Source organism: Ceratotherium simum, chromosome 38, assembly GCF_057802395.1.
Source record: "Ceratotherium simum simum isolate JZ-2026a chromosome 38, ASM5780239v1, whole genome shotgun sequence".
Lineage (NCBI taxonomy): Eukaryota > Metazoa > Chordata > Mammalia > Perissodactyla > Rhinocerotidae > Ceratotherium > Ceratotherium simum.
The window spans coordinates 2,035,650-2,059,297 of NC_141937.1; the positions used below are offsets into that span (position 1 = coordinate 2,035,650).

The following is a 23,648-nucleotide window of genomic DNA, read 5'->3' on the forward strand; positions in this document are numbered from 1 at the left end:
GCTGTGGTCACGGGGAACGTCAGCCAGCATCTGACCTCACCCTGCAGACACGGTCCTGCTCCCTCCTCCCTCCGTGGCAAAGCAGTGTCCCAAAGCAGTGTCCCTAAGTAGGACACTCCGAGTGAGGTGGGGGGGGCAGGTGTTGGGAGACAAAGCCCTCCCACACGGGACTTCTCCAGGGAGCAGGTGTCTGGTGATCCAGGGAATGGGGACACCCCCTTCATGGTACATCAGCTGTTGGGGTGCGTGAGGACTCGTCTGAGAGCAAACACCAGTGGGGACGTGCTGGGCGAGCAGGTGGTGAGCCGCCCCCTGCCTCTTTCGCAGGTGCAGGCCACCGGACGCGAGCTCTTCCAGCAGGTGTGCGACCTGACAAGCATCCGGGATGCCCACTTCTTTGGCCTCAGCGTGGTCAGAAGTAAGCAAGCATTGCCCCGAACGACCCCACCCGGTGGACCACCACCCAGGGCGGCCTCCGCGGGGGCGGGGGGCTGAGTCTGAAGGATACCCCAGGCCTCCGCCTGGTGCCCACGCCATGCTCACGTGTTCCAGTGAGCACCCAGGCTGTCTGGGTGATTCTGTGCTGTGTCTGAGCACACTCGCGCACACACTTACATACACACTCAGTCACACACACTCACACATTTACGTACTCATTTACACGCTCACACTTATATACTCAGTCACACTGGCACATATGCACACACATGCACACTTACATATTCTCACACGCAGGTGCTCACACTTTTAACCTACTCATACACGCACATTAAAACACATACGCACACACACACATACACACACGCACACACTTGCATATCCACACACATATACACTTACACACATACATACTTGCACACACTCATACTTACATACTCACATATACTCATAAATGCACACACATACACTCACACTTGCATGCTCACATGCACTCACTCTCCCTTCTCAGGAGAGATGGGAGAGCAGACTCCCTCACTGGCTCTTGCCCTTTCTGGAATGGCAGGCTAGGTCCACTCCTTTGATCTGCTCTTCTGGGAGCCATTTGTACCAGGGGTCCTGGAAACGTTTGTCTGTAGCAGACCCTGGGTCCGAGGAAACCTCCCTGGTTCCTGTGTAGGAAACCTAGGAGTGGATGCCCTGGCAGGAGGAGGTGGGGTGGAGCCGGCCTCATCTCCCTGCCCCGGGGCCCTCTGTGAGTCCCCAGCTCCCGGGCCTCTGCAGACCCCAGCGTCCATGGACGAGTGCCGGGTGGGAGAGAGGTGCAGCCGAGGGGCTGCCTGTGTGGGGAGACCCTAGTGCCGCCCCGCACAGCACTCTGACGGGCGTGTGGCCTCAGACTAGGGCACGTGAGCCCCTGGCTGTGCCCAGAAGCAGATGGTGGTGCTGCCTGCGTGCAGTTCTTTACGTGGCTAGGGTGGCTCTCATCTATCCTTGGGGGCTCTGGGATTATCAGTATAGGGCACCCCTTTCCCAACCAAGGTAAGGAGACAGACAGATGGAGATGAAACATGTCAGCTCTGTCACAACCAGCCCTCTGCCTGGTCCTCTGGTGTCTGCCCCCAGCCGCGGGGGGTGGACCAGCATCCCTCCTCAGTGTCCAAGTGAGAGAGGAGGGGGGAGAAGGGGAAGGGGATGCCCCCCAGGGGCCACTAGGCACTAGGACTCTGGTCCCTCCCCTGGCCTTGTGGCAGCTTTGTCCTGCAGATTGTAAAGTATTTTTCCTGAAGGACGCAATCCTGCGCGGCCCCTACGTGATGTCCCGGAGTCTTATTCCCACATTGGATTTCCTTGCTCCCGGCTGGCAGACAAGGTTCTGGAGTTGGGGCCCCCTGACCCTTTGGGGCTCAGACAGAATGGGAACTACAGAAAGACACATTACAGACAGGCGGGCTCGGTACCCAGCGTGTGGTTCATACCTGGGAGCAGCAGATTTCGCTTTTGTTGTTAAATTTTAATATTGGTGGACTTTTCCCAGTTTGCAGGGAAAGCTGAGTTAATGGGTAGCTTTGCCCCAATTTAACGTTTTTGTCCACAACCACTGTTTTAACCGCTGGACGCCAGCTGCTCTGTGTCTGGGGACACACAGACAACAAATCAGAGGAAACTCGTGTTTATATAGAAGCTTGACTCATTTGGGGAGGAGGGTGTGTGCCTGTGGTTGGGTCTCGTGCTTTGTACCTGTCATCTTGTTCTAGAATCGTCCTGTTCATGGGACTGAGGTCATCATCACTGTGGAAAGCCCCTCGACTTGCTGGTGGGCCCTGGAGGAGGCCGAGTTGGGGGGCCTGGAGGCAGAGGGCTGGGGACCCCACTGGCTTCACAGGCACAGGTCTCATCTGACAGGACTGAGCCCACCTGAGTGAGGAAGCGTGGGGGGGGGGCAGTAATACTTGGTGAATTCGTGGTGGAACTCCCTGCAGACCCGACCCTGGGGTGGGTGCGGGCTTGGGGCCCTGCCCCTCTGGGACGCCGTGGGGGGCGGAGTGCCCTCCTCTTCCTGAGCTTCGTCACTTGAGAGCCTGCGTCGCTCGGGCCCCCTCAGGGGCTTAGAGGAGGGCCCCTCTCGTTCTGCACAGCTGCCAGCCCATTCGCCTGCCCCTGCCACAGCCCCGCTGGGGTTCTGGGCATGGGACGTGCGTGGACAGGCATGCGGGGAGTGTTCCGGGCTCGGGTACAGTGGGTGGGTGTGTTGTGGCTCCAGACGCAGGAGTGAAGAAATACCCCAAGCCCTGGGGTAGGCGCTTTCTTTGGGCGGGCGGCATCTTTGCCAGCCGTGCAGGGCCCCCATCCAGGGCTTGTCGTCGGGACCATCTCTGAGGGGCGTGGGGTTGTTCTGGGGTGGGAGCTATGGCCCCTTCTCCTTCTAGCTGTTCTCCCATAAACAAAGGGCCACAGGGTGCTCTGCTTTTCAATAGTGGTGAGATTCACTACAAAGACGACAATGCTTACTTTAGGGAGTCGGTTCTGTCCTTGGGGTCTGTGGCTGGTGTCACCCCTCCACGGGTTTAAGAATGAAAAGAAAATCAGTCTGGAGGAAAGTGAGAAGAAAGTCGAGTGTCTCCACCTTGATCTTTTATTCTCTTATTTAGTAGACGGTTTAAAGTGTCTTGTAACAAAAGAAGAAATCAAGAGGGAGTTGGGGGATGCCCCGGAAACCCTGGAGCAATGGAGGAGGGGTCCATTTTGTTGCGGATCAAATAAACAGTAGAAGGGCAGTCACCAACATGGTGGAAACAGCCATCCTGGGATGGTGGTGTGCTGGGTCTCTGCTCCGTTCTGCCTTCTGTGTTCTGGGTTTTCTGCACGGAGACCACACTACTCTCATTCAGTCGGGGGAAGCCCCAAAGCGTCCCCCTACACTGAACGGTGAGCTTCCCCCGGCGGGGGAAGTGGGCCCTGACCAAGGGGAATTGAGCTGGCCTCTCTCAGGTGTCTCTCTGCCACCTGCTGCCTGGGAGCCTTCCAGAAAGAATGCCTTTCCTTCTGTGTTTCAGGGGGGCTCTTAGCAATGTGGCAGGTGAGTCGTGGTTGCTGTCCACACAATTTTAGAATTGCCTAGAATTCCTCCGGGACCTGGTGCTGGCAGCCCCAGCCCCGCTCATGCTCAGATCTACTGGCACCTGCAAGCCGTGGGTTTGCAGCTGTCCTTCCCGTGTCTCACTGCAGCCACCAACACTCTGGCTTCTATCTCTTGTTTTCCAAAATCTTGGCTGCTGTATATCCATTGTCACCCACCCCTGTAACCTCAATAGAATCTCCGGGACAGACAGCCCTGCATGCTCAGCCTGGTCTAGAACTCTGAGCTTATGCATCTTCGTTCTTACAGGCGGCCCAGAATTCCATTTATGTACGTCCCACCTCTGACCACAGGACCACGAGAGTTGTCCCCCTCTTCCAGGATCAGGTGTGCTGTGATGGGCATCCTATATAGAACACAGCTTTTCACACTGTGAGATTATGACCTTAAATTAAAATCTTAGAAGTGGGCTCACACGTTCCAACATAGACACGTTTCAGGTTTTAACAGAGGGCGGCAGCTGCCTGACGGCAGTGGACTCACGCCCCACCGTGTACCGCGTACACAGCCTGGGGGCGCCTCCCCACCCTGTTTGCACTGGTCGTTGCGTCTGACCAACATCTACACTTTCATTTATGCTTTTTCAAAAGTTATCGTTCGTGTGTTGAGCATCTCAAGCAAGATTAGGTCTCAGCAGACTGAGCAGAGTGGAGGAGGGATCCACGAGAGGCAGCGTCTCCCCTGGGAAGGTCCCCTGGCATGGGGCGGGGGCGGGCGTCGTCCCTCCACCCTCAGCCCTCGAGGAGTCCTGGCACCTCTTCTGCCCTCCGCGTCCACCCCTGCTTTTCCTTCTCCAGCTCTCCTTATGACCTCGTTCAACCTGACTTTCCATGTAACTTTTTGTGATCACCTAGTTAGAGTGTTGGAACCATAGGACACCGCATGGTAAAGAGTCAACAGTACAAAAAGTGGGTCTTCAATGAAAACTGCATCGCCCTCCTCCCGGGGACCCTGCGGCGGGTTGGAGGTCCTTCCAGAAGGACTCATCTTAGACCCTTCGAAGTCCACACCCTCACCCAGGAAAGAGCGGGTCTGAGAAGGTCAGGCAGGCAGTGGGGGCCTCTGCCCCACCTGCGGGGAGGAGCAGGGCCCTGGGCTCCCGCTCCTGAGGGCCAGCCTCTTGGCAGACCCCAGACTCTGCAAAGATACCTCTTCTCCCCACTCCTGGGGGGACACGGGGGCTGCTTGGTTCCCACAGGCCTGGGATTACAAGGCCCACGTCCCGAAATTTCATTAAGTCTGGAATGCAGCTGCATTCCGGGGGTGGGGAGGGTGGGGAGGGTGGAGGGGGCAGGCAGATTGGATGGTGGGGCTGAGCCCTCCCCCGCAGGATGTCCCCTGGGCGTGGGGCGTGGACAGTGATACCCCCACCACGGGGCAGGGGCTCTCTGGGGTCCCTTGCTCTCAGCCTCACGCACAGAACTCCAAGGAGGAGCCTCGGTGGGCTTTTCGGGCCCTGCCCAGGCCCTGGAGGCTGCGACAGGTAGTTGGAAGTAACCACGCCCTCTCTCCTATGTGAATTATTTTTAAAACTGTGGGGACAGCCAGTGTCTTAGGGACCAGGGTCCTCACTGTGCTGAAGGCATCTGAAAGCAAATTGGGATCTTTGTGACTGACTGAGCTGCAAGTCCGGCCTCTCCCTCGGGAGCTTTGAGTCTTAGACTTGGAAGAGACGCTAAGATTTTTTTTTAAAAAACTTTATTTTAGAGCAGTTTTAGGTTCACAGCAGAATTGAGTGGCAAGTAGAGAGGTTTCCCATATACTCCCTTCTCCCACATATGCACAGCCTCCCCTATTACAACTTCCCCACCAGAGTGGGACACTGGTTACAATTGGCGAGCGAACACTGACACATCATGATCACCCAGAGTCCATATTTACATTACGGTTCACTCTTGGTGCTGTACACTCTATCGGTTTGGACAAATGTATAATGACATGTATCCACTCTCATGGTATATGCAGAGTATTTCACTGCCCCAAAAATCCTCTGTGCTCCGCCCATTCATCCCTCCCTTCCCACACCCCAGCAACCACTAATATTTTTTTCTGTCTCCATAGTTTTACCTTTTCCAGCATGTCATATAGTTGGAATCATACAGTCTGCAGCCTTTTCAGATTGGCTTCTTTCACTTAGTAATATGCATTTCAGGTTCCTTCATGTCTTTTCATGGCTTGATTGCTCAATTCTTTTTAGTACTGAGTAACACCCCATTGTCTGGAGGGACCACAGTTTATTTATCCAACACCCACTTAAGGGCACCTTGCATTTAAGAGCTCTGATCCAGCATCTGCCCCCTGCCAGCAGGACTGTCAGGGGAGCAAGGAGGTGGCCTGGGCAGGGTGGAGGGCTGGGTTCCTTCCTGCTTTCTTTGGGGACTGCACTCGAGGGTGGTATTTCCTGTCACCTGGTTCAGGGCTCTGTTTATTTTTTAGTGTCAGGAAACAACTGGAAGCTGCAGGGAGGGGGTGGGAGTGAGGGACCCAGCGGATGTGGTCAGATTGGAGGGGAAGGAGACGGCACGAGGCCCTGCAGGGGTGGCATCTCAGAGCCCCAGGTTCCAAGTCGTGAACGGGGAGCTTGGAACCCAAGGACCCTCAGGAGGGACGATGCTCGAGCACTGATGTCCTGGGGCCCCTTGAGCTGTGTGAGATGGTCTCTGTCACGTCCTTGGAGTCCTGGGAGGAGCAGACCCCTGTGCTAGTCAGCTCAGGCTGCCGTGACAAACACCTCAGACGGGGCGGCTCAGAGGACAGGAATCACTGTCTCAGGGTCCTGGAGGCTGGAGCTCCCAGATCAGGTGTGGGCAGGGCTGGTTTCTCCTGAACCCTCTCTCCTGGTGTGCAGACAGCCGTCTTCTCCCTGTGCCTTCACATGGTCATCCCTCTGTGCTTATCTGGTTCCCAACCTCCTCCTCTTATAGGGACACCAGTCATATGGGATTAGGGACCACCCTAGTGGCCTCATTTTGCCTTAATCACCTCTGTAAAGGCCCTGTCTCCAAATTCACATTTAGAGGTGCTGGGGTTGGGGCTCCAACGTTGTGAATTTGGGGGACACAGTTCAGCCCACAACAGGAGACATGTCCAATCCTGATGAGAATGAGGAGACACAGCGAACCTCCCTCCTGTCTCACCCACCTGTCAGAGAAGGCCCCACATGCAGGGCAAGGACTGGGTGGACCGCTGTGCCCGGTGACCCCGGAAGCACCTCCCGAGGCCAGGGCTACTGGGCCACAAGGTGAGCCCCATCCCTCAACTCCCCAACACTGCAGGAAGCCTCTCCAGATGTCCCCGTCACAGCCAGGACTAGCCGGACACTGGGCCTGCCCTGTGTCTACACGCGCGAACGCCGCCTGCGGAGCCCAGGGCCCACGTGTCAGACTATTCTGCTTGTCACCAAGGAGGGGCCTGCAAGGTGGCAGCTGGAACTCGGGGTGGTCGCAGACCACAGAAAAGGGCAAAGAGTAACCCTGCAAGGTAGCTTTGTTGACACGCTCTCACCGTCAGGCTCGGCCACGGCTCCCACCACCCCTGCAGCGGCTGCTCCTGGCCCTTCCTGGTAACAGTTTCCTCGTCAGCGTGTACGGGCCCATGGGTCATCTTGTGCCGGCCCTCAGCCCTGACAGTAACAGAGAGAGGCCCTCTGGGTTTATGTTCCTCTCTAGGATAATTGTTTCATTTTTCCAGCTTCTAAAGGAAATACATGGTTGTAACAGTCCAAAAATGCAGAAACTTATGTTTAGGAAGAAGTGTCTCCTGTGATCCCCTTCCCAGCACAGCCAGGTTAACATGCGTTGTTGACCTGAAGCTGGTGGATTTGGGTCCAGATTTACAGGCATTTTATTTTTAAAGGACTTAGTTCAGAGCTGGGAGAGGGGCATGGGGTTGGGGGTTAGGTCGTGTGGACATGGATTGTCAAACTGCCTTCCCGAACGTTGTGCCCAGTAGCAAGTGTTAGTTTCAATGTCTAACTTTCCTCCGCTTGGGAGAACCGTCCTGTGCAGCCAGCATGTCTGACACTGGGACACAGTGACCCGCTCTCTCAGACTGCTACCTCGAGACAGCAGCCACAAGCTGCTCTGGTCGGACGTCAGCCGGCTCTCAGCCACACTGCGTTGTTAAATGGTGACGCAAGGGTGGTGGGGATGCTCTGATGAAGGCCCTGCGTCTCCTTCTAGACAACGAGTATGTATTTATGGATTTGGAGCAGAAGCTCAGCAAATACTTCTCAAAGGACTGGAAGAGAGAAATGCATCAAGTAAGTTAAACTGTAGGTGGGGGGTAGGGTGGAGGCGCCTCAGGAGGGCCCCCTGCTGGAGCCCCAAGAAGGGGCACCCCGTGTCTGGGACTGGCGCTGGGGCCAGGACACGGCGTGTGGTGCAGTGGTCCCTGCTCTGCACAGATGGGCAGTCCGGATGCATGGCATGCCTGCCGCCCTGTGGAGTCCTGGGGCTGCCTCTCGTGGGGTCGGCCATGGTGCACAGCCAGCCCAACGGTGGTGTAGGTGAATGCTCTTGAATGCTACAGACAACTTTCCACTTGGTTTTTCCTATTAACAAACTCAGATAGAATCATGCACCGCCCCAGCTGCTAAGACCCGAGTGTGAGTTGAGAGCTGGTATGAATGATGTCAGGCGTCTACCTTGTTGAGAACACCATCCAACTGTCCACTGTCCGCTGAGGGCGGCTTATATGGCCTTGCTTCTCTCTACGCTTCCACCCCACAGGGAAATGGGAGATCCGGTGCCCCCTTCGTGGCCTTCCTCAGAGTGCAATACTACGTGGAAAATGGAAGGCTCATAAGGTAATCGCTGACTGATTTTAAAGGGCATTCTCTGAATGGTGGAACTCCGCCAAGGGGAACTGTAAGTCATATGAAGAACGTGACTCTGCTGTTGCCTTGGGGCTGGGGGGCACAGTAAATCTGCTCAACCGAAATATGTGAAGGCTGTGTCACAAAGATAAGGCTTCTTCACGCGCAGGCGTCTTCATTCTCTGGGGTGGGTACTTTCACGTGAGGGGTGTTGGGAGGGTTTGAAGATTTCCATTTTACACTGGAGCTCTCCTTCCACGTGGCGTGTTCCTGCTCTCAGCTGCACAGCTGCTGGTGTCTGGGCCTGGGTGGGAAAGGTTTCCAGCAAGCACACCTGGTGGGCTTCCTTCTGAGTTACGGGAGCTGCTTTCTCAAGAGATCCACCCTAGAACTTGTAGGGTCACTCAGAGCTTCCTGGAACTTTCCAGGGACCTGAGTTACTCCCAGACCAGGGGCAGGTGAGGAGGCCCTGTGTCCCCAGGAATTCCCTGAGTAGGTACAGGTGGGCCGGCAGCCTCCACAAGCCTTCTCAGGTTAAGAGACGGGGAGGAAGGGGTGTGTGGTTGTGTGGAAGGTTCTGGAGTGTGAGGGTGTGTATGGTTGTGTGGAAAGTTCTGGAGCATAAGGGTGTGTGGTTGTGTGGAAGGTTCTGGAGTATGAGGGTGTGTGGTTGTGTGGAAAATTCTGGAGAGTGAGGGTGTGTGGTTGTGTGGAAGGTTCTGGAAAGTGAGGGTGTGTGGTGTGTGGAAGGTTCTGGAAAGTGAGGGTGTGTGGTGTGTCGAAGGTTCTGGCAAGTGAGGGTGTGTGGTGTGTGGAAGGTTCTAGAATGTGAGAGTGTGTGGTTGTGTGGCAGGTTCTGGAGAGTGAGGGTGTGTGTGGCTGTGAGGAAGGTTCGGGAGAAGTCATGGAGGGAGAACTGGAGGTGTGGGGTGATGGAGGGTAGCTACTCTGTGCCCTGGGGCCAACTGTGGTCAGCAGTGTTAGAAGACCTTGAACTTGCCCTTCCCAGGGCTGAGTCTCCCGGCTCCCTGTGGCTGTCGGGAAATGAACAGAGGAAAGGGCTCGCCTGTTGGGAATGAGCGTCTGTATACTGGGTCTGCCCTGGTACCAGCGGGTTCAGATAGCCCTGCTCGTGGGCGCTTCCCTGGAGGGCTGTGTGGCCCGTGGTGTGACAAGACAAGGACATGACTACCTGGAGCCCAGGGAGGGCCTGGGAGCGGGGCAGCAGGAGGGCCGCAGGCTGTGGCGGGACCTCACCAAGACCTCCTGCGTCCTGCAGGGACAAGAGGGCCAGGCACCTGTACTACTGCCACCTGAAGGAGCGGGTGCTGAGGTCCCAGTGTGCCCACCGGGAGGAGGCCTACTTCCTGCTGGCCGCCTACGGGCTGCAGGCCGACCTGGGCAACCACCGGGAGCCGGCCCACATCGGGAGGTACTTCGAGCCACACGCCTACTTCCCGCAGTGGGTAAGGCCGCCCTGGCTCCGCGGCTCCCCTGCCCAGAGAGAGCCTCCTCTCCGGCCCGGCCGTGGGGCGCAGGCCACGGGGAGCAGGGGCAGGAGGAAGGGCAGGCAGGCCTGACGTGCCTGTGGCTCCTTCCCCAGATCATCAGCAGGAGGGGCAGCGCCTACATCCTCAGGCACGCGCCCGCCATGCACCGCGAGCAGCGGGGCCTGAGCCCCAAGGAGGCCGTGCTGCGCTTCATCAGGGAGGCCTGCCGGCTCGAGGACGTGCCCGTCCACTTCTTCAGGCTATACAAGGTCAGACCAGGCAGCCGCTGGGGGAGATGGGAGTCCAGGCGCACCCCAGATGAGTGGAGCCCACGGGCCAGGACACGGACCCCTGGACAGGACAGTACCCCGTGGTTGACCTGTGACCAGATGCTGACCCTGGACAGGACAGAGCTCCATGGTTGACCTATGACCAGATGCTGACCCCAGGGCAGGAGAGACAGTGCCCCCACGGCTGACCTGTGACCAGGACCCTGACCCCCAGGACAGGAAGGATGGTGCCCCAACGGCCAACCTGTGACCAGGAACCTGACCCCAGGACAGGAGGGAGGGTGCCCCCACAGCTGACCTGTGACCAGACCCTGACCCCAGGACAGGAGGGATGGTGCCCCCACGGCTGACCTGTGACTAGGACCCTGACCCCAGGACAGGAGGGACAGTGCCCCCACGGCTGACTGATGACCAGCACCCTGACACCAGGACAGTAGGGATGGTGCCCCCACGGCTGACTTGTGACCAGATGTGACCCCAGGACAGGAGGGACGGTGCCCCCATGCCTGACCTGTGACCATTGTGATGCCAGGACAGGAGGAACAGCTGTCTTGACACATGGCTGATGTAGTGTGTGGAAGTGGCGTCTATGTGGTGGTTTGCTGTGGTTCTACAGTGTGGACGGGTTAAATTAAATTTGTAGGGAGTGTCCTGGAACCAACCCCGCCCGGCATTCCTGTGGCCAGTGCTGTCCCCGCTAGTGTTGGGACAGGCGAGGCTGTCTGTGAGGGTTGGCCCCGGTGTCTTCCTGCCAGTGTCCACATAGGACGTGGCTTTGGTTCTGGGGAAGGCCCGACACATGAGGGAGCTGGGATGATGGCTTGTCGGGGTCTGAGACGCTCAGGGGTCTGGCAGAGGGAAAGTGTGAGCAGGAGGCAAGCAGGGGGGAGGTAACAGGCCTCCGGATCTGGAGGGGAAATGGGAGGGGCCGGGGGAGCTGGGCCTCAGCCGGGGGCACAGGGGACCTCGGGCGCCCCTGGCCTGACGACACCCTGCCCTCAGTGAGGAGGCCCACCCACCCCCAGCACAGGGCTCTTCTCCCCTCTGTCGTGTCCTTCTAGGATAAGAAGGAAGAATGGCCTACGATTGTGCTGGGGCTGACCCTGAAAGGAATGCACGTCTATCAGGTGACAGACGGGGCCCCGGGAGCCCCTCGCCCTCCTCCCTCCCTCTTTCCCTCCCCGCCCGCTCCCGCTCCAGGGCTGGCCTGGCTGCCTTCGTCTGGCTGACCCTCTGGACACGGCCGGCCCTGCTGTTCTGCAGGAGGTGAACCACACTCCGCAGCTGCTCTGCGACTTCCCCTGGTCCCACGTAGGGAAGCTGGCCTTCCTGGTGCGTGTCTGATGGGGCTGAGGTGGTAGCGGGGCAGCCCGGTGGACGCTTGTCCTTCGGGGATTTTACTGGGCCCTCTGTCCTCCGTGAGGTGCAGGCACAGCCAAGACCCTGGCAGTGGGTGACCCAGGCCTGGCACTTTGCACCCACTTTCTGGCTCCCGTGTGAAGAAGATAACAGGAAATGAGGAGCAGTCCCAGAAATGCACTGCTCTGGCCTCGGCTTCCAGACGCCCCGTTCCTGTAGTCCCGGCCCCACGTGGTCACCCTGGGCCAGGCTTGGCACTCGGGGTGGAGGGAGGGGCAGTGAGGGCCCTGGATGCAGGCTCACTGCCGGCCCTTTCTCTGGATGGTGGAACTGAGGCCTGGCGTCCCGTCCTGGATCACGTGCACCCCCACACAGCTGTCGGCCGAGGGGAGGTGCCCAGCCCTCTCATAACTGAGTGCAGAATGGTGTGCACCCCGCCTTACAGGAACCCTAAAAACCTACCTGCAAAACAGAAACAAAGGCAGCTTCCCAGTTTGGGTTATGGCTGATGTTTAAGACACTCTCTCCTGTCGTCCTAGGGCTTGCTTGTAAAATTACATCTTGTCTTTTCTTCATTCAGGGGAAGAAGTTCGAGATCCGGCTGGACGGCCTGCCCTCGGCCCGGAAGCTTGTGTACTACACGGGCTGCGCCTCGCGCTCCCGCCACCTGCTTCAGCTGCTCAGCACCAGCCATCAGCTGCACCTCACCCTGCAGCCTGTTCTGCGACGGCTGCGGCAGCTGGAGGAGGCCGAAGGTGGGCACTGTCCAAGTCGACAGGTGCCGACAGGCGGGCCCAGGGGTGGGCGATGCAAGGGCTGCAGTAACCCCCCGCGGTTCCTGGAAGTCCCGCTGTGCATGCACAAGTGTGTGTGTGTGTGTGTGCACGTGTGAGGGCGTGTGTGACTGTGTGCATGTGTGCATGTCTGCTGGTATGTGGGGGCCACTTAGGGGCCCTCAAATTGAGAATGACGTGAGAGCCTGGGGAGAATTATGACAAGGGCACATCTTAGGAGTATGCCAGCTGCGGGTGACAGGTTCCACCTTGGTGGCCTGGGCTGTAACCGTGGACACTTCGGGCCCTGATCTCTGGGCGATGCTTCCCTCCCCTCACGCTGCATCTCCTGGGCCTCAGTGCCCGCTCAGGGCATGGGCAGTCGGTAGGACCCCAGGGCCACCGTTGGCCACTTGGGGCTCCAGGAACACGGCGGCACCTCTGTCTGTCTCCAACGCCCGCTCACGTCTGCGGCCCCTCCTCTCCCTGCGCAGAGAAGAAGTGCTACCGGGAGTCCTACATCAGTGACTCGCTGGAGATGGAGACGGAGCTGGACCCAGCTGGCGGGGGCCCCCCTGGATCCCTTGGCAGCGGGGACAGCGGGAACAGTAGGCAGCGTCCCCCCCACCGCCTCTCGCTCCTCTGGGCCAACAGCCACGGCAGCTCCCACACGTCGGGCATGGAGGCCGAATCGCGGCCTGTGGAGCCCCGGGAGATGTCGGTGGACGAGCCCCTGGTGGTCGAGGCGTTGGGCGGGGAGGTGCTGTCCTGCAGCTCCAGCGCCAGCCACAGCAGCAGCGGCACGGACGGTGGCGGGCCCAAGGGCGACACCCGGGACCAGGGGGACGGTGAGTGTGCGGCCCGGCCAGTCCCCGGCTCAGCCATCACTGTGGGCGCAGAGGTAACAGGGGCCTCCCCTGAGAGAGGACAGGTGCATGTGACTGTGACTCCTGGGGACCTTGTGACACGGGGGTCCCCACCACCACGGGCAGCCTTGAGGCCTGGGGTCAGAGATGGCAGGACGGGGTCCTCCCTGAAGGTGTGGTGAGGTGGACGTCCTCCAGCCTTCTCTGCAGCTGGTCACAGGAGGCCCCTGGACACGTCCCATTTATGGTCCAGCCATCAGAAAGTGCCTCAGCCGGGTTTCTCGTGTTACAGTCGGATTCAGTAGAAGTCACACGACGAGAGAGCAGTCATCAGTCAGCCACTCCTAGGAGTCCTGGGACCGTTAGCGTGAGCTCCTTGTCCTCAGGGACGCTTCCACACTCGGTCCAGGCGTGTAGGGCCCTGAAGTAGCTCCGTTGCCACCCCAGGAGGGTTACCTCGGCTCTGCTGCTCCCTGAGCGTCTGCAGCACCCACCTTGACAGTGGACGTGATGAGTGAACATGGTGACCTCAAGGCCCAGCCACCCAGGGCCACCCAGGCCATTCAGGTCACCCAGTGTCACTCAGCATCACTCAGCCACTGGGGCCACCCAGGATCAGATGGTTTTGGTCACTCACCTGCTGCATCCACTTTCACATTCTGAGTGTCTGGTCACAGGTAAAGGATGGATTGGCCTCACTCTGAGCTTCTGTCCAAGCGTGTGGTCTGCACTCCAGTGTGAACAATAATCGCAATACCATATTTGCCCAGTCCAAGCCCGTTTTGATTAGGCATCAGGGCATCTGGTCAACCAAAGCAGCCATGTGCGGAAGGACAGGGCAGTGTGAGCCCACGGGCAGGGGTCCCTGCAAGGATGCGGCTGGGCCAAGCTCTCACTTCCATGGGCGGGGACCACCTGAGCGAGGAGGAACCTGGTGACCCACAGTGTGCCCCATGGAAACCACGGTCAAAGGGGACTCAGACCCCTTGCGTGGGGAACATGCTGATCACGTCTGTGATCACAGATGTCCTTCTGCCCACCACCGCCCTCGGGTGGGAGGCCCACCTCTCTGCGGCTCTGACAGCCCTGGGAGGAGGGGAGGCAGGGGCCACAGAGGTTCCGGGCCCCATCTCAGAGTGAGGGTCCCCAGGGGAGAAGCACAGTGAGGGGTGGGCTGCCATCAGAGAGGTGCAGGAGGTTGTCCTCCACCCTGCTTATGCCCACTTGCCTCCTCGCAGCCTCTTGCCAGGAGCCCCTGTCGGTGGTGCAGGTAACCCTGCTCAGGATGAGGGGCCGGAGCACCGAGGCCCTGCACCAGGTACGACCCCCACCCACCCCGCTGTGGGCCAGGCAGCCCCAGGCCCGGCTCCTACTCCCTGTTCTCCCGGCCAGCCCCATCAGGGACCCACAGCCTACCTAGGCCACCCGAGGGTCCCTGGGCATCAACCCCTGGAACGGGCAGTAGGGGAACGGGGCTTTCAAAGAACAAGGCAGCTCGGGGGCTGGTTCTCCTCGCCTCAGCACCTGAGTGAGCCGGCTTGTGTGTGGGGCTCCTTCCTGGCTGCCCACTCACTGCGTGGCCATGTCCCCCTCCACCATCCACCATCCAGGGTGGTGGGCACGTGTGTGGGGCTCTGGGGACTACTCCAGGTGCAGAAGGAGGGGCCATAGCCAGTGGTTCTGGGGTGCCAGGGAGAGGACGGGGTGGACTGGGGGTTCCCGGCCTGGCTTGGAGCTGACCTGGGGGTGGAGCCCCTGGCAAGAGAGAGAATATTAGGATCTGATTTGACTCACAGAGAGGGACGGAAGTAGACGCGGGGAGGGAGAGGGGAGCCGGTAGGAGCCTGGGCAGGGTCAGCCCCCAGCGGCTGGCGCTCTGGCCCCAGAGCCTCTGTGGGGGGGTGAGGGGCAGCCCCCGTGACCCTTGCTGCCTGCTCTGCGGCAGGGGCTGAGCTCCCTGCGGGTTGTGGGTGGTCTCAGATCTCAGGCCCTGTGGCACAGAAGCCCAGTTAGTTCACTTCTGTGTAGTGGGCGCTCAGCTGGACCCTAACCTGGATGATCAACGGCCCCTCCAAGCTGGGGCTCTGGACAAGTTTCCTCACACAGGAAATGGTGGGATGGGGGCTGTTCCTGACTCCAACGATACTTCCAGATCTTATTCCTGAAATCTATCAAGTAGTAATAATCCGGATGAGTTCAAAATAAAACAACGACCTAGGGACATGTGGCCCCAGTCTCCTCGGAACAGGGGGTGGGCTCTGCCGTGGGGGTGCCTCCCCGAATGGGTCAGGTGGCCCGCAGACACAAGAGCACCCTCCCTGCCATGGAAGTGGCCTCCGAGAGGGGACAGGAGGGGGAGGGCTGGAGAGAAAGACAGAGTAGAGGGTCGGCTCAGCCGTGTTATGGCTGGAACGAGGCGGTTGAGTAAGGACAGGGGTCAGGGATCTTCTGGGAGAGGCGACTCGGGGGGCGGCCTAGAGGACCGCGAGGAAGCCTATAGGCATCCCCAGCCGGAACAGCACGTGCCAGGGCCCCAGGCCTGCGCGCGGGCGGGAGGTCAGGTCAAGGGCGCTGCGGGACGGGATCCGAGGGGCCGGCCTAGACTGGCCGGAGAGGGGAGGAAGGCGGCTGCAGACAGGTCTCTCCCGCAGGTCCCTAAGGCGGAGGACCGGCCCCGCCGCAGTGTGGACGACGCGCGCCCGCTCGGCGACCAGCGCCCCACGCCCGCCCCGCGCAGCCGCCCCTTGGGGCCCGCGACGCCGCGCGGATGGACGTCCACGAACTGCCTCTCCCTGCACCTGCTCGGGCACGACCAGCTCCCGCAGGAGTTCGTGGTGTAGGCGCCTCGCCGCGCGGCTCCACCCACGAGGGGCTGCATCTACAGTGCACGGCTCCGCCCACTAGGGGCTCGGTCCACACTGCAGAGTCCCGCCCACGCGGGGCTCCGTCCACATGGCACAGCTCGTCTACACTGCACGACTCCATCCACGCAGAACGGCCTTGTCCATCCGTCAACGCGGTGCGGCTCCATCCGCGCCTCACCAGCCTCCTACTTCAGGAGAGCCTCTGGCCCTCGTCCTTTCTGCCCTGGAGGCTCCGCCACCCACCGCCTGGTGACCGACGCTTCAGGCACCGCCCTCTCAACTCCCGGCCCACTTCTCCTGCATCGCCTCCTGTCAGAGGTGTGGAGCCCGCTCTGACTTCAGGACTGGAGGTGACCAGTAGGTCCCACTTCTTGTGCCGACCATGGCAGGTCCATGCTCCTTCTATCCAGGTCTCTGGGAGGCGAAGCCACGGTCGGCCGGTCTCCAGAGGAGTAGGGGGTGGGCAGTGCTGGCCCCTGGGGCAGTCCTTCACCCATTCTAATCTGGGAGGGAAGGTGTCCTAGCTGCCCCCAGCTGTTGGTGAGACCCCTGGGGCTTCCCTCTGTCGCTGACTCCCTGCTGGATGGTCAGACCAAGTGTGAAAGCCTTTTGGGAGTCCTTGAGCTCAAGGTCATAGTCACTGTCACTACGCTGGCCACGGGCTCCCACTGGACCACCCTCTCTGCGATCCCTGCTGCTCACAGTCCTGGGCCCATGGACAGAGGCCCCTCTGTGAGGTGTGGGCCCAGCTCTGCCACTTCAGACGTGGCGGTGTCCACCATCCACAGAGTGCCAACATCACAGGAGGCACCAGGCCCTGAACCGCACAGCCACATGGACACCTGGTCCCTGTGGAGCTCATAAAGTCCCGCAGCAGGAAGCCAGAAAGGTGGCTGGGCTAACAAGCGAAGCAGCCATCTGTATCCTGGATACACCTCATTCTCTGCCGAAGAAGGCGCCCCAAGACAGGATGGAGACCTGCACAGAGCCTCAGTGTCTTCCTTCTTTCCATCACGAGTCAGGCTTTGAAACGAGGAGATAACGCCGTGTCCTTTTCCCACCTCCTCCCCTAAATATCCATCCAGTCCAAAGAGCTGTGACCTGCCGGCAGCAGGGGCGTGCAGGGCTCCCAGCCCGGGTCAGCGCTGGTCACCCTTTAGGGGTCATTGCCACTGCACCCCCACCTGGTGTCAGAAGATTGGATAGGAGGTGGGGGCACAGATGGGGCTAGAGGGGCCCTGACCCCGCCCCTCCCTCCCCGAGGAGTCTGGGTGGGAGACGTTCTTCCTCACTTCCACCATGTCTCTGGTTGGCGGCTCCACAGCTGCCTTCACAGCGGGGTGGAGCTTTATAGTTTATGCCGAGAGCGATTCCTGGAAAATTGTGCTTTGAGGGCCTGTTGACCTTCAGTCAAGGCCTGACCGTGGGTGCGGTAAGAGCAGGCTGTGCATGCGTGACAGCACACACGTGGCCCAGCCCCAGGGTCCTATTTGGGCTCGGACACACGCGGCAGTGTCGGCAGGCCTGGAGGGTTGGCCGTCGTTAATGGCTGTGCTTTCCTTTCAGTCAGGGCACCTTCCCCAGGGCTGAGGCAGCTCCCCTCCCCGCCCCCAGGGCCCTGTCTGCAGGTGGCCTTCCTGGAAGCAAGGGCAGCTGCTGGTGCTGAAGTCAGCGGGTGGAGGGAGCCGGCGCTAGCAGACTGGCGTCTGTGTCCCCAGGTGGAAGGCGGGGCTTGTGCTGCACCTTGCCCGCCTCCTGACCCCAGGTGGGCCTGTGTTCCTTCCACAGGCTCCAGGGAGGGCCACTGTGGAGCAGGTGGCACTCGACGGGTGACAGCGCCCTCCCAGCCTGAGGCTCGTGACGGGCACCAGGGTGTGGTGTGACCTAATTCACCTGTGGACCCCTCGGCCGTCTCCCCTCGCAGGGGATCCGCACACACACATACCTGCTGTCATCCTCATCTACACGGACTGACCTGTAGTTTGCTGTCAGCTCCAAGCACTCAATGTCCCTGCACAGCCCTGTGCCTGGGACGTCATCGTCCTCACTGTTCTGCTCGTGCTGTGAAGCCCCCGCGGGGCCGTGTCCATCTCACACTCATTCTGGAGATGGAGGGCCAAGCTTGAGCTGGGGAGGGGGCAGGGGTGCGTAACAAGGTGGATGTCGCCCAGGCTGGACTCTCGGTCCTTGCTGTGAAAGGAAGCCTTGTGTGTACATACCGGCACCCGTAATAAAGAACCCAAACACGCCGTGTTGGTACCTGAGCCAGCCTGCGCTGGGCGGGCCAGGGGGCTGGGCCTGAGGAACATTCGCTGCCCACTGAGGGCTTCACTCTGTGAACAACCACCGTGTCCTACCACTGCATGGACAGAGAGACATGGAGGGGCTACTAGCCCACACTCCGTGGAGCAAATATTTATCTAACTCGTTTCTTAAAGAAGCGTGGCAAAAAAACCCACCTCCATCTGTGGTCTGGAGTTGCTGAAGGGCAGCTCTGTCCTGGGGGACAGGCCAGGCAGAGGTGGCCAGGGGTCGAGGTGGCCTCATCTGCGCAGCCCTCTCCTCGTTAAACAGACGTCGCCGAGGCAGGTCATGCACCAGCCCTGGGCAGATGCCAGGCGGGGACAGCGCCCCTGACGTGGTGCACGGTGAGGACCAGAGTCAGCGGTGGTGTCGCGGGTTTCCTGGGCTGCCCGTCAGTGCCCTGTGCCGGAGGTACCCACATGCCCAGCTGGGCCGCCCCAGGCAAAGGGCCACCGAGGTCACCGAGCCTGGGGGCCACAAGAGCAAGAAGGTGAAGGAGGGGCAGCCGAGCGTGTGGTCAGGCCCTGAGGATGGAGGAAGAGCATCCAGACCTGTTGGGGCCTGAGTCCTGCCGTCCTGTGCGTTTCTGAAGTCGTGCTAAGACGGGTCCCCACAGTAGACAGAGGGCTGGGTCTTCCCTGATCTAAGCTCTGTGGCTCTCTTTCTGCTAAAGAAACTTGGGGCACGAGAGCCCAGCCCGACGGACCCATTTGCTGTTGCACAGAGAAGGCAGCAGTCAGGGGAGCTGAGCATCAGGGTGGGGCAGGCATGAGCTGGTGGGGCCAGGACCCACGCACACACACACCCACAGGCACAGGCGAGCACACAGGCACGCAGAACGTGGGTAGATGTGGCGAGTTGACACGGAGCGGTGGAGGGAGGCCTTCACTGGGTGTCTGCTTGGAGCCTGGCTGCACCTGTGCTCTGCTGGCACAAGAGGGCGCTGGCGGCACACCGTGGCTCCTGGAGTGGTGACTGCCCTGGGGCCTGGACATGCCAGGAGGGGCCTGGACGTGCAGGGACATGGCCGTGGGATTGGACATTTCCGGGGACATTTCTGGAGACAGGCCTGGGCGTGCAGGAATGGACCTGGGCGTGCCGAGGACAGGCCTGGACTTGAGGGGGCCTGGCTGTGGGACTGCACATGTGGGGTTTCTGACCAGCCTCTCTCAGTGGAGGTAGGAGCCTCACGTCCAGGCTGCCCTCTCCTGTCACCTCTGACCCCCATTCCTAACTCAGCGGTGGCCAGCACCGAGGGCTGAGGGAGGCCGGGACCAGCGCCTGTGTCCTTGGCAGACGTGAGGCAGCAGGGACCGCTGGCTGACCCTGAGAAACCCTGGGAACCCTCCTGGGAGTTCCTGTTTCTGTCCTTCCTCCGGGCCTTGTGGACACGTGGAAAATATGCCAAATGTCCCTTAGCAGCCAGGTAATCTGCTTGTTGGGTTAAGTGGGGAGGACAATTAAAGGCTGAGAGGGGCTGGCCGTGACCTCTGACCTCTGCCCCCCTGCCCCCATGCCTCCCTCCTGGTTCCACCCCCTCCCTGTCGCCCCCCACCCCCACCCCGGGAAGTGACAGCCACGCCTCCCAGGAGAGGAAGGAGGCTTCTTTGGAAAGTCGGAAAAACCACCTTTTCCTTTTGTGTAGATTAAGACCAATGGTCTTTTAGGCGAAAGTCATTTTCCAGGAAATTGGGTCTTGAGTAACAGGGAACGATGGTGCGTGAGAAGGCAGGTCAGGGCCGGCGGGGACTACTGAGTGGACGGACTCACCTGCACCCTGAGGCATGGGGGGACCACTCAGCAGGGGGGGGGGTGTGGACCCCCGGGGGGTGGGTGTGTCTCCCTCCACACTTGTCAGTCAGGTTCCCCCTGGGCCCAGAGGAATGGGCAGCTGGCTCAGGAAAGTGCGGGCTGGAAATGACCACAAGCCTCCCCAGCCTGGCCCTGCCAGGTTTGGTGGAGCCCCGAGGTCAAACCAGCAGGTCTATGTTCATGAGAACCCCCCAGGGCTCGTTCAGAGCCGACTCCTGGGCTGACCAGCAGGTCTTGCTGGGACCTGGGAACCTCATCTTTGACAGTCCCCACCCCGTCCACTCTGGGGTGTGAGCTGGAGAAGCACCGGCTGCTGCCCTGCTGGGATGTGGGACATAACATTGAACCCGGTGGCAGTTTTGTTTGGGGGGCTACCAGGGCAGCCCTGGTGCAGGGGGGCCCGTTGCCTTCGGGAGACCCCCAGCACGCTGAAGTCACGGGCCCAGGAGTCCAGAGTGCATGTCCAACCAGCCACCTTCATTCTGTGACCTCCTCTCCTATGCCCTGTGGGCCCCGGATCACCCAGCTCAACCACCCACTTGGGAGACAGAATCCAGGGTACTGGACGCCCTTTTTCCAGAAAATCCCGCTTGCTCCATGGCCGGGGCACCCAAAAACTGCTGTGTAGGCTTTTGGACTGGGCAGAGGAGAGAGCGGGTTGACTGAGGATGGGGAGGCCGTCCTCCAGCTGCACCCAGGAGACCCTGGGGCATGCCTCACCCTCGGGCTCTTACAGTGGAGACCACTCCCAAGCCGAGCAGCCAGGGGGTGCCCACAAGGGCCAGGGACTCTGAGGAGGCTGGCCTCTCTGTTCCACCAGGCAGGGGCAAACTGACCGCAGGGCCAGTGAAGATTAAGCTTTGGGCCCCATCAGTGTGTTCACACTGTTACATAGTTTTGTAAAATTTGCAAAACTAAGACTTTTTAACCGTAAATGGTTAAGGCCTGCTGTCTCTCCACCAGCGTTCGTTCCATCACCCTCCTGTGGTCACGGGTGGAGCCAGGAGCCTGCGGGCATGTTGGGATACAGCCAAGGGGAAGCAGCCTTGGAGACGCATGTAGGCGGGTTTGGTGAGAGAGGTCCACAGGGTCACAGTCAGGTTACCGCCAGCCAGATGGGGACAGCAGCCGCTTCCAGGAGGACCCCTGCGGCTGCCAGCTCACCCTGTCCTGGGCCAGAGGTCACATCATGTTGGGACCACATCCCCCGGTGCCAGAGGCATGTGGGGATTGAAGAGAAACAAGGCTGGCGACGCCGAGGCGGGACCCGCAGGACCACCTCCCAGTCTGCAGCTCCCGCGGCTCAGCCCTGGGCCTCTTCGTGTTGCAGAACAAGCTGTGAGGGAAAATGCCTTTAAACTGCCAGAATCAGGACACAGACTCCAGGCGGCCGTGTGGAGAGAGCGGGAGTGTCTTACGGAGTCACGTGACGACTGATCACGGAGGACCCAGTGGGGTCAACGATGACAGTGCCCCTCGGACTGTTGTGATTATTTGTGCTATCGGCAGGTTTTTAAAAGGTGTGTTTGACAGTTTTTTTTTTTAATTGATGTTTTAATGGTTTTTAACATTGTGAAATTTTGGGTTGTGCATTTTTGTTTGTCCATCACCATATATATGACTCCCTTCACCCCTTGTGCCCATCTCCCACCCCCACTGCCCCTGGTAACCACAGTCCAGTTTTCTCTGTCCATGTGTTGGTTTATATTCCACATATGAGTGAGATCATACAGTGTTTGTCTTTCTCTTTCTGGCTTATTTCACTTAACATAATACGCTCCAGGCTCATCCATGTTGTTGCAAATGGGACGATTTTGTCTTTTTTTATGGCTGAGTAGTATTCCATTGTATATATACCACATTTTCTTAATCCAATCGTCAGTCGAGGGACACTTAGGTTGCTTCCACTTCTTGGCTATGGTGAATAATGCTGCAATGAACATAGGGGTGCATAAGCTTCTTTGGATTGTTGATTTCAGGTTCGTTGGATAGATTCCCAGTAATGGGATGGCTGGGTCATAGGGCATCTCTATTTTTAAGTCTTTGAGGAATCTCCATACCATTTTCCATAGAGGCTGCACCAATTTGCATTCCCACCAGCTGTGTATGAGGGTTCCTGTTTCTCCACATCCTCTCCAACATTTGTTGTTTTTTGTCTTGGTGATTATAGCCATTCTAACGGGCGTGAGGTGATATCTAAGTGTTGTTTTGATTTGCATTTCCCTGATGATTAATGATGTTGAACATCTTTTCATGTGCCTATTGGCCATCTGTATATCGTCTTTGGAGAAGTGTCTGTTCATTTCCTCTGCCCATTTTTTGATCGGGTTGTTTGTTTTTTTGTTGTTCAGTTGTGTGTGTTCTTTATATATTATGGAGATCAACCCCTTGTCAGATGTATGTTTTGCAAATATTCTCTCCCAGCTGGTGGGTTGTCTGTTCATCTTGATTCTGGTTTCGTTTGTCTTATAGAAGCTCTTTAATCTGATAAAGTCCCACTTGTTTATTTTTTCTTTAGTTTCCCTAGTCTGGGTAGGCATGTCATCCGAAAAGATTCCTTTATAACCAATGTCAAATAGTGTGTTGCCTATATTTTCTTCTATGAGTTTTATAGTTTCAGGTCTCACCTTCAGGTCTTTGATCCATTTTGAGTTAATTTTTGTAAATGGCGATAGCAGATGATCCACTTTCATTCTTTTGCATGTGGCTGTCCAGTTTTCCCAACACCATTTATTGAAGAGACTTTCCCTTCTCCATTGTATGTTCTTAGCACTTTTGTCAAAAATCAGCTGTCCGTATATGTGTGGTTTTATTTCTGGGCTTTCAATTCTGTTCCATTGATCTGTGTGTCTGTTTTTGTACCAGTGCCATGCTGTTTTGATTACTATTGCTTTGTAGTATGTTTTGAAGTCAAGGACTGTGATGCCTCCTGCTTTGTTCTTTTTTCTTAGGATTTCTTTAGCTAGTCAGGGTCTTTTGTTGCCCCATATAAATTTTAGTATTCTTTTTTCTATTTCTGTGAAGAATGTCATTGGGATTTTGATGGGATTGCATTGAATCCGTAGATTGCTTTAGGTAATATAGACATTTTAACTATGTTTCTTCTTCCAATCCATGTGCATGGGATATCTTTCCATTTCTTTATGTCATCATGGATTTCTTTCAATAATGTCTTGTAGTTCTCATTGTATAGGTCCTTTACCTCCTTGGTAAGATTTATTCCTAGGTATTTTATTCTTTTTGAAGCAATTGTAAATGGTATTATCTTTTTGAGCTCTCTTTCTGTTAGTTCATTATTAGCATACAGAAATGCAACTGATTTTTGTAGATTGATTTTGTACCCTGCAACTTTGCTGTAGTTGTTGATTGTTTCTAATAGTTTTCCAACAGATTCTTTAGGGTTTTCTATATATACAATCATGTCATCTGCAAATAGTGAGAGTTTCACTTCTTTGTTACCTATTTGGATTCCTTTTATTCCTTTTTCTTGCCTAATT

General features: G+C 58.1%; 1 protein-coding gene across 2 annotated transcripts in view; it reads left to right on the plus strand.

The window, feature by feature from the left end:
* The window catches only part of FRMD1 (FERM domain containing 1), a 39,213-nt gene extending 19,276 nt beyond the window's left edge, over positions 1–19,937 (plus strand). Inside the window, exons 3-13 of one of the 2 annotated variants that reach the window (XM_087425008.1) lie at positions 328–418; positions 7,759–7,838; positions 8,308–8,384; positions 9,673–9,859; positions 9,997–10,152; positions 11,235–11,300; positions 11,437–11,505; positions 12,113–12,287; positions 12,800–13,153; positions 14,410–14,489; positions 15,823–19,937. In XM_087425008.1, the coding sequence (XP_087281134.1) occupies positions 328–418; positions 7,759–7,838; positions 8,308–8,384; positions 9,673–9,859; positions 9,997–10,152; positions 11,235–11,300; positions 11,437–11,505; positions 12,113–12,287; positions 12,800–13,153; positions 14,410–14,489; positions 15,823–16,011 (1,524 nt within the window). In that variant the 3' untranslated portion in view covers positions 16,012–19,937. The remainder of the gene's footprint in view (positions 1–327; positions 419–7,758; positions 7,839–8,307; positions 8,385–9,672; positions 9,860–9,996; positions 10,153–11,234; positions 11,301–11,436; positions 11,506–12,112; positions 12,288–12,799; positions 13,154–14,409; positions 14,490–15,822) is intronic. The other variant, XM_087425009.1, reaches the window with a different exon arrangement.
* The last annotated feature ends 3,711 nt before the right edge of the window (positions 19,938–23,648 follow it).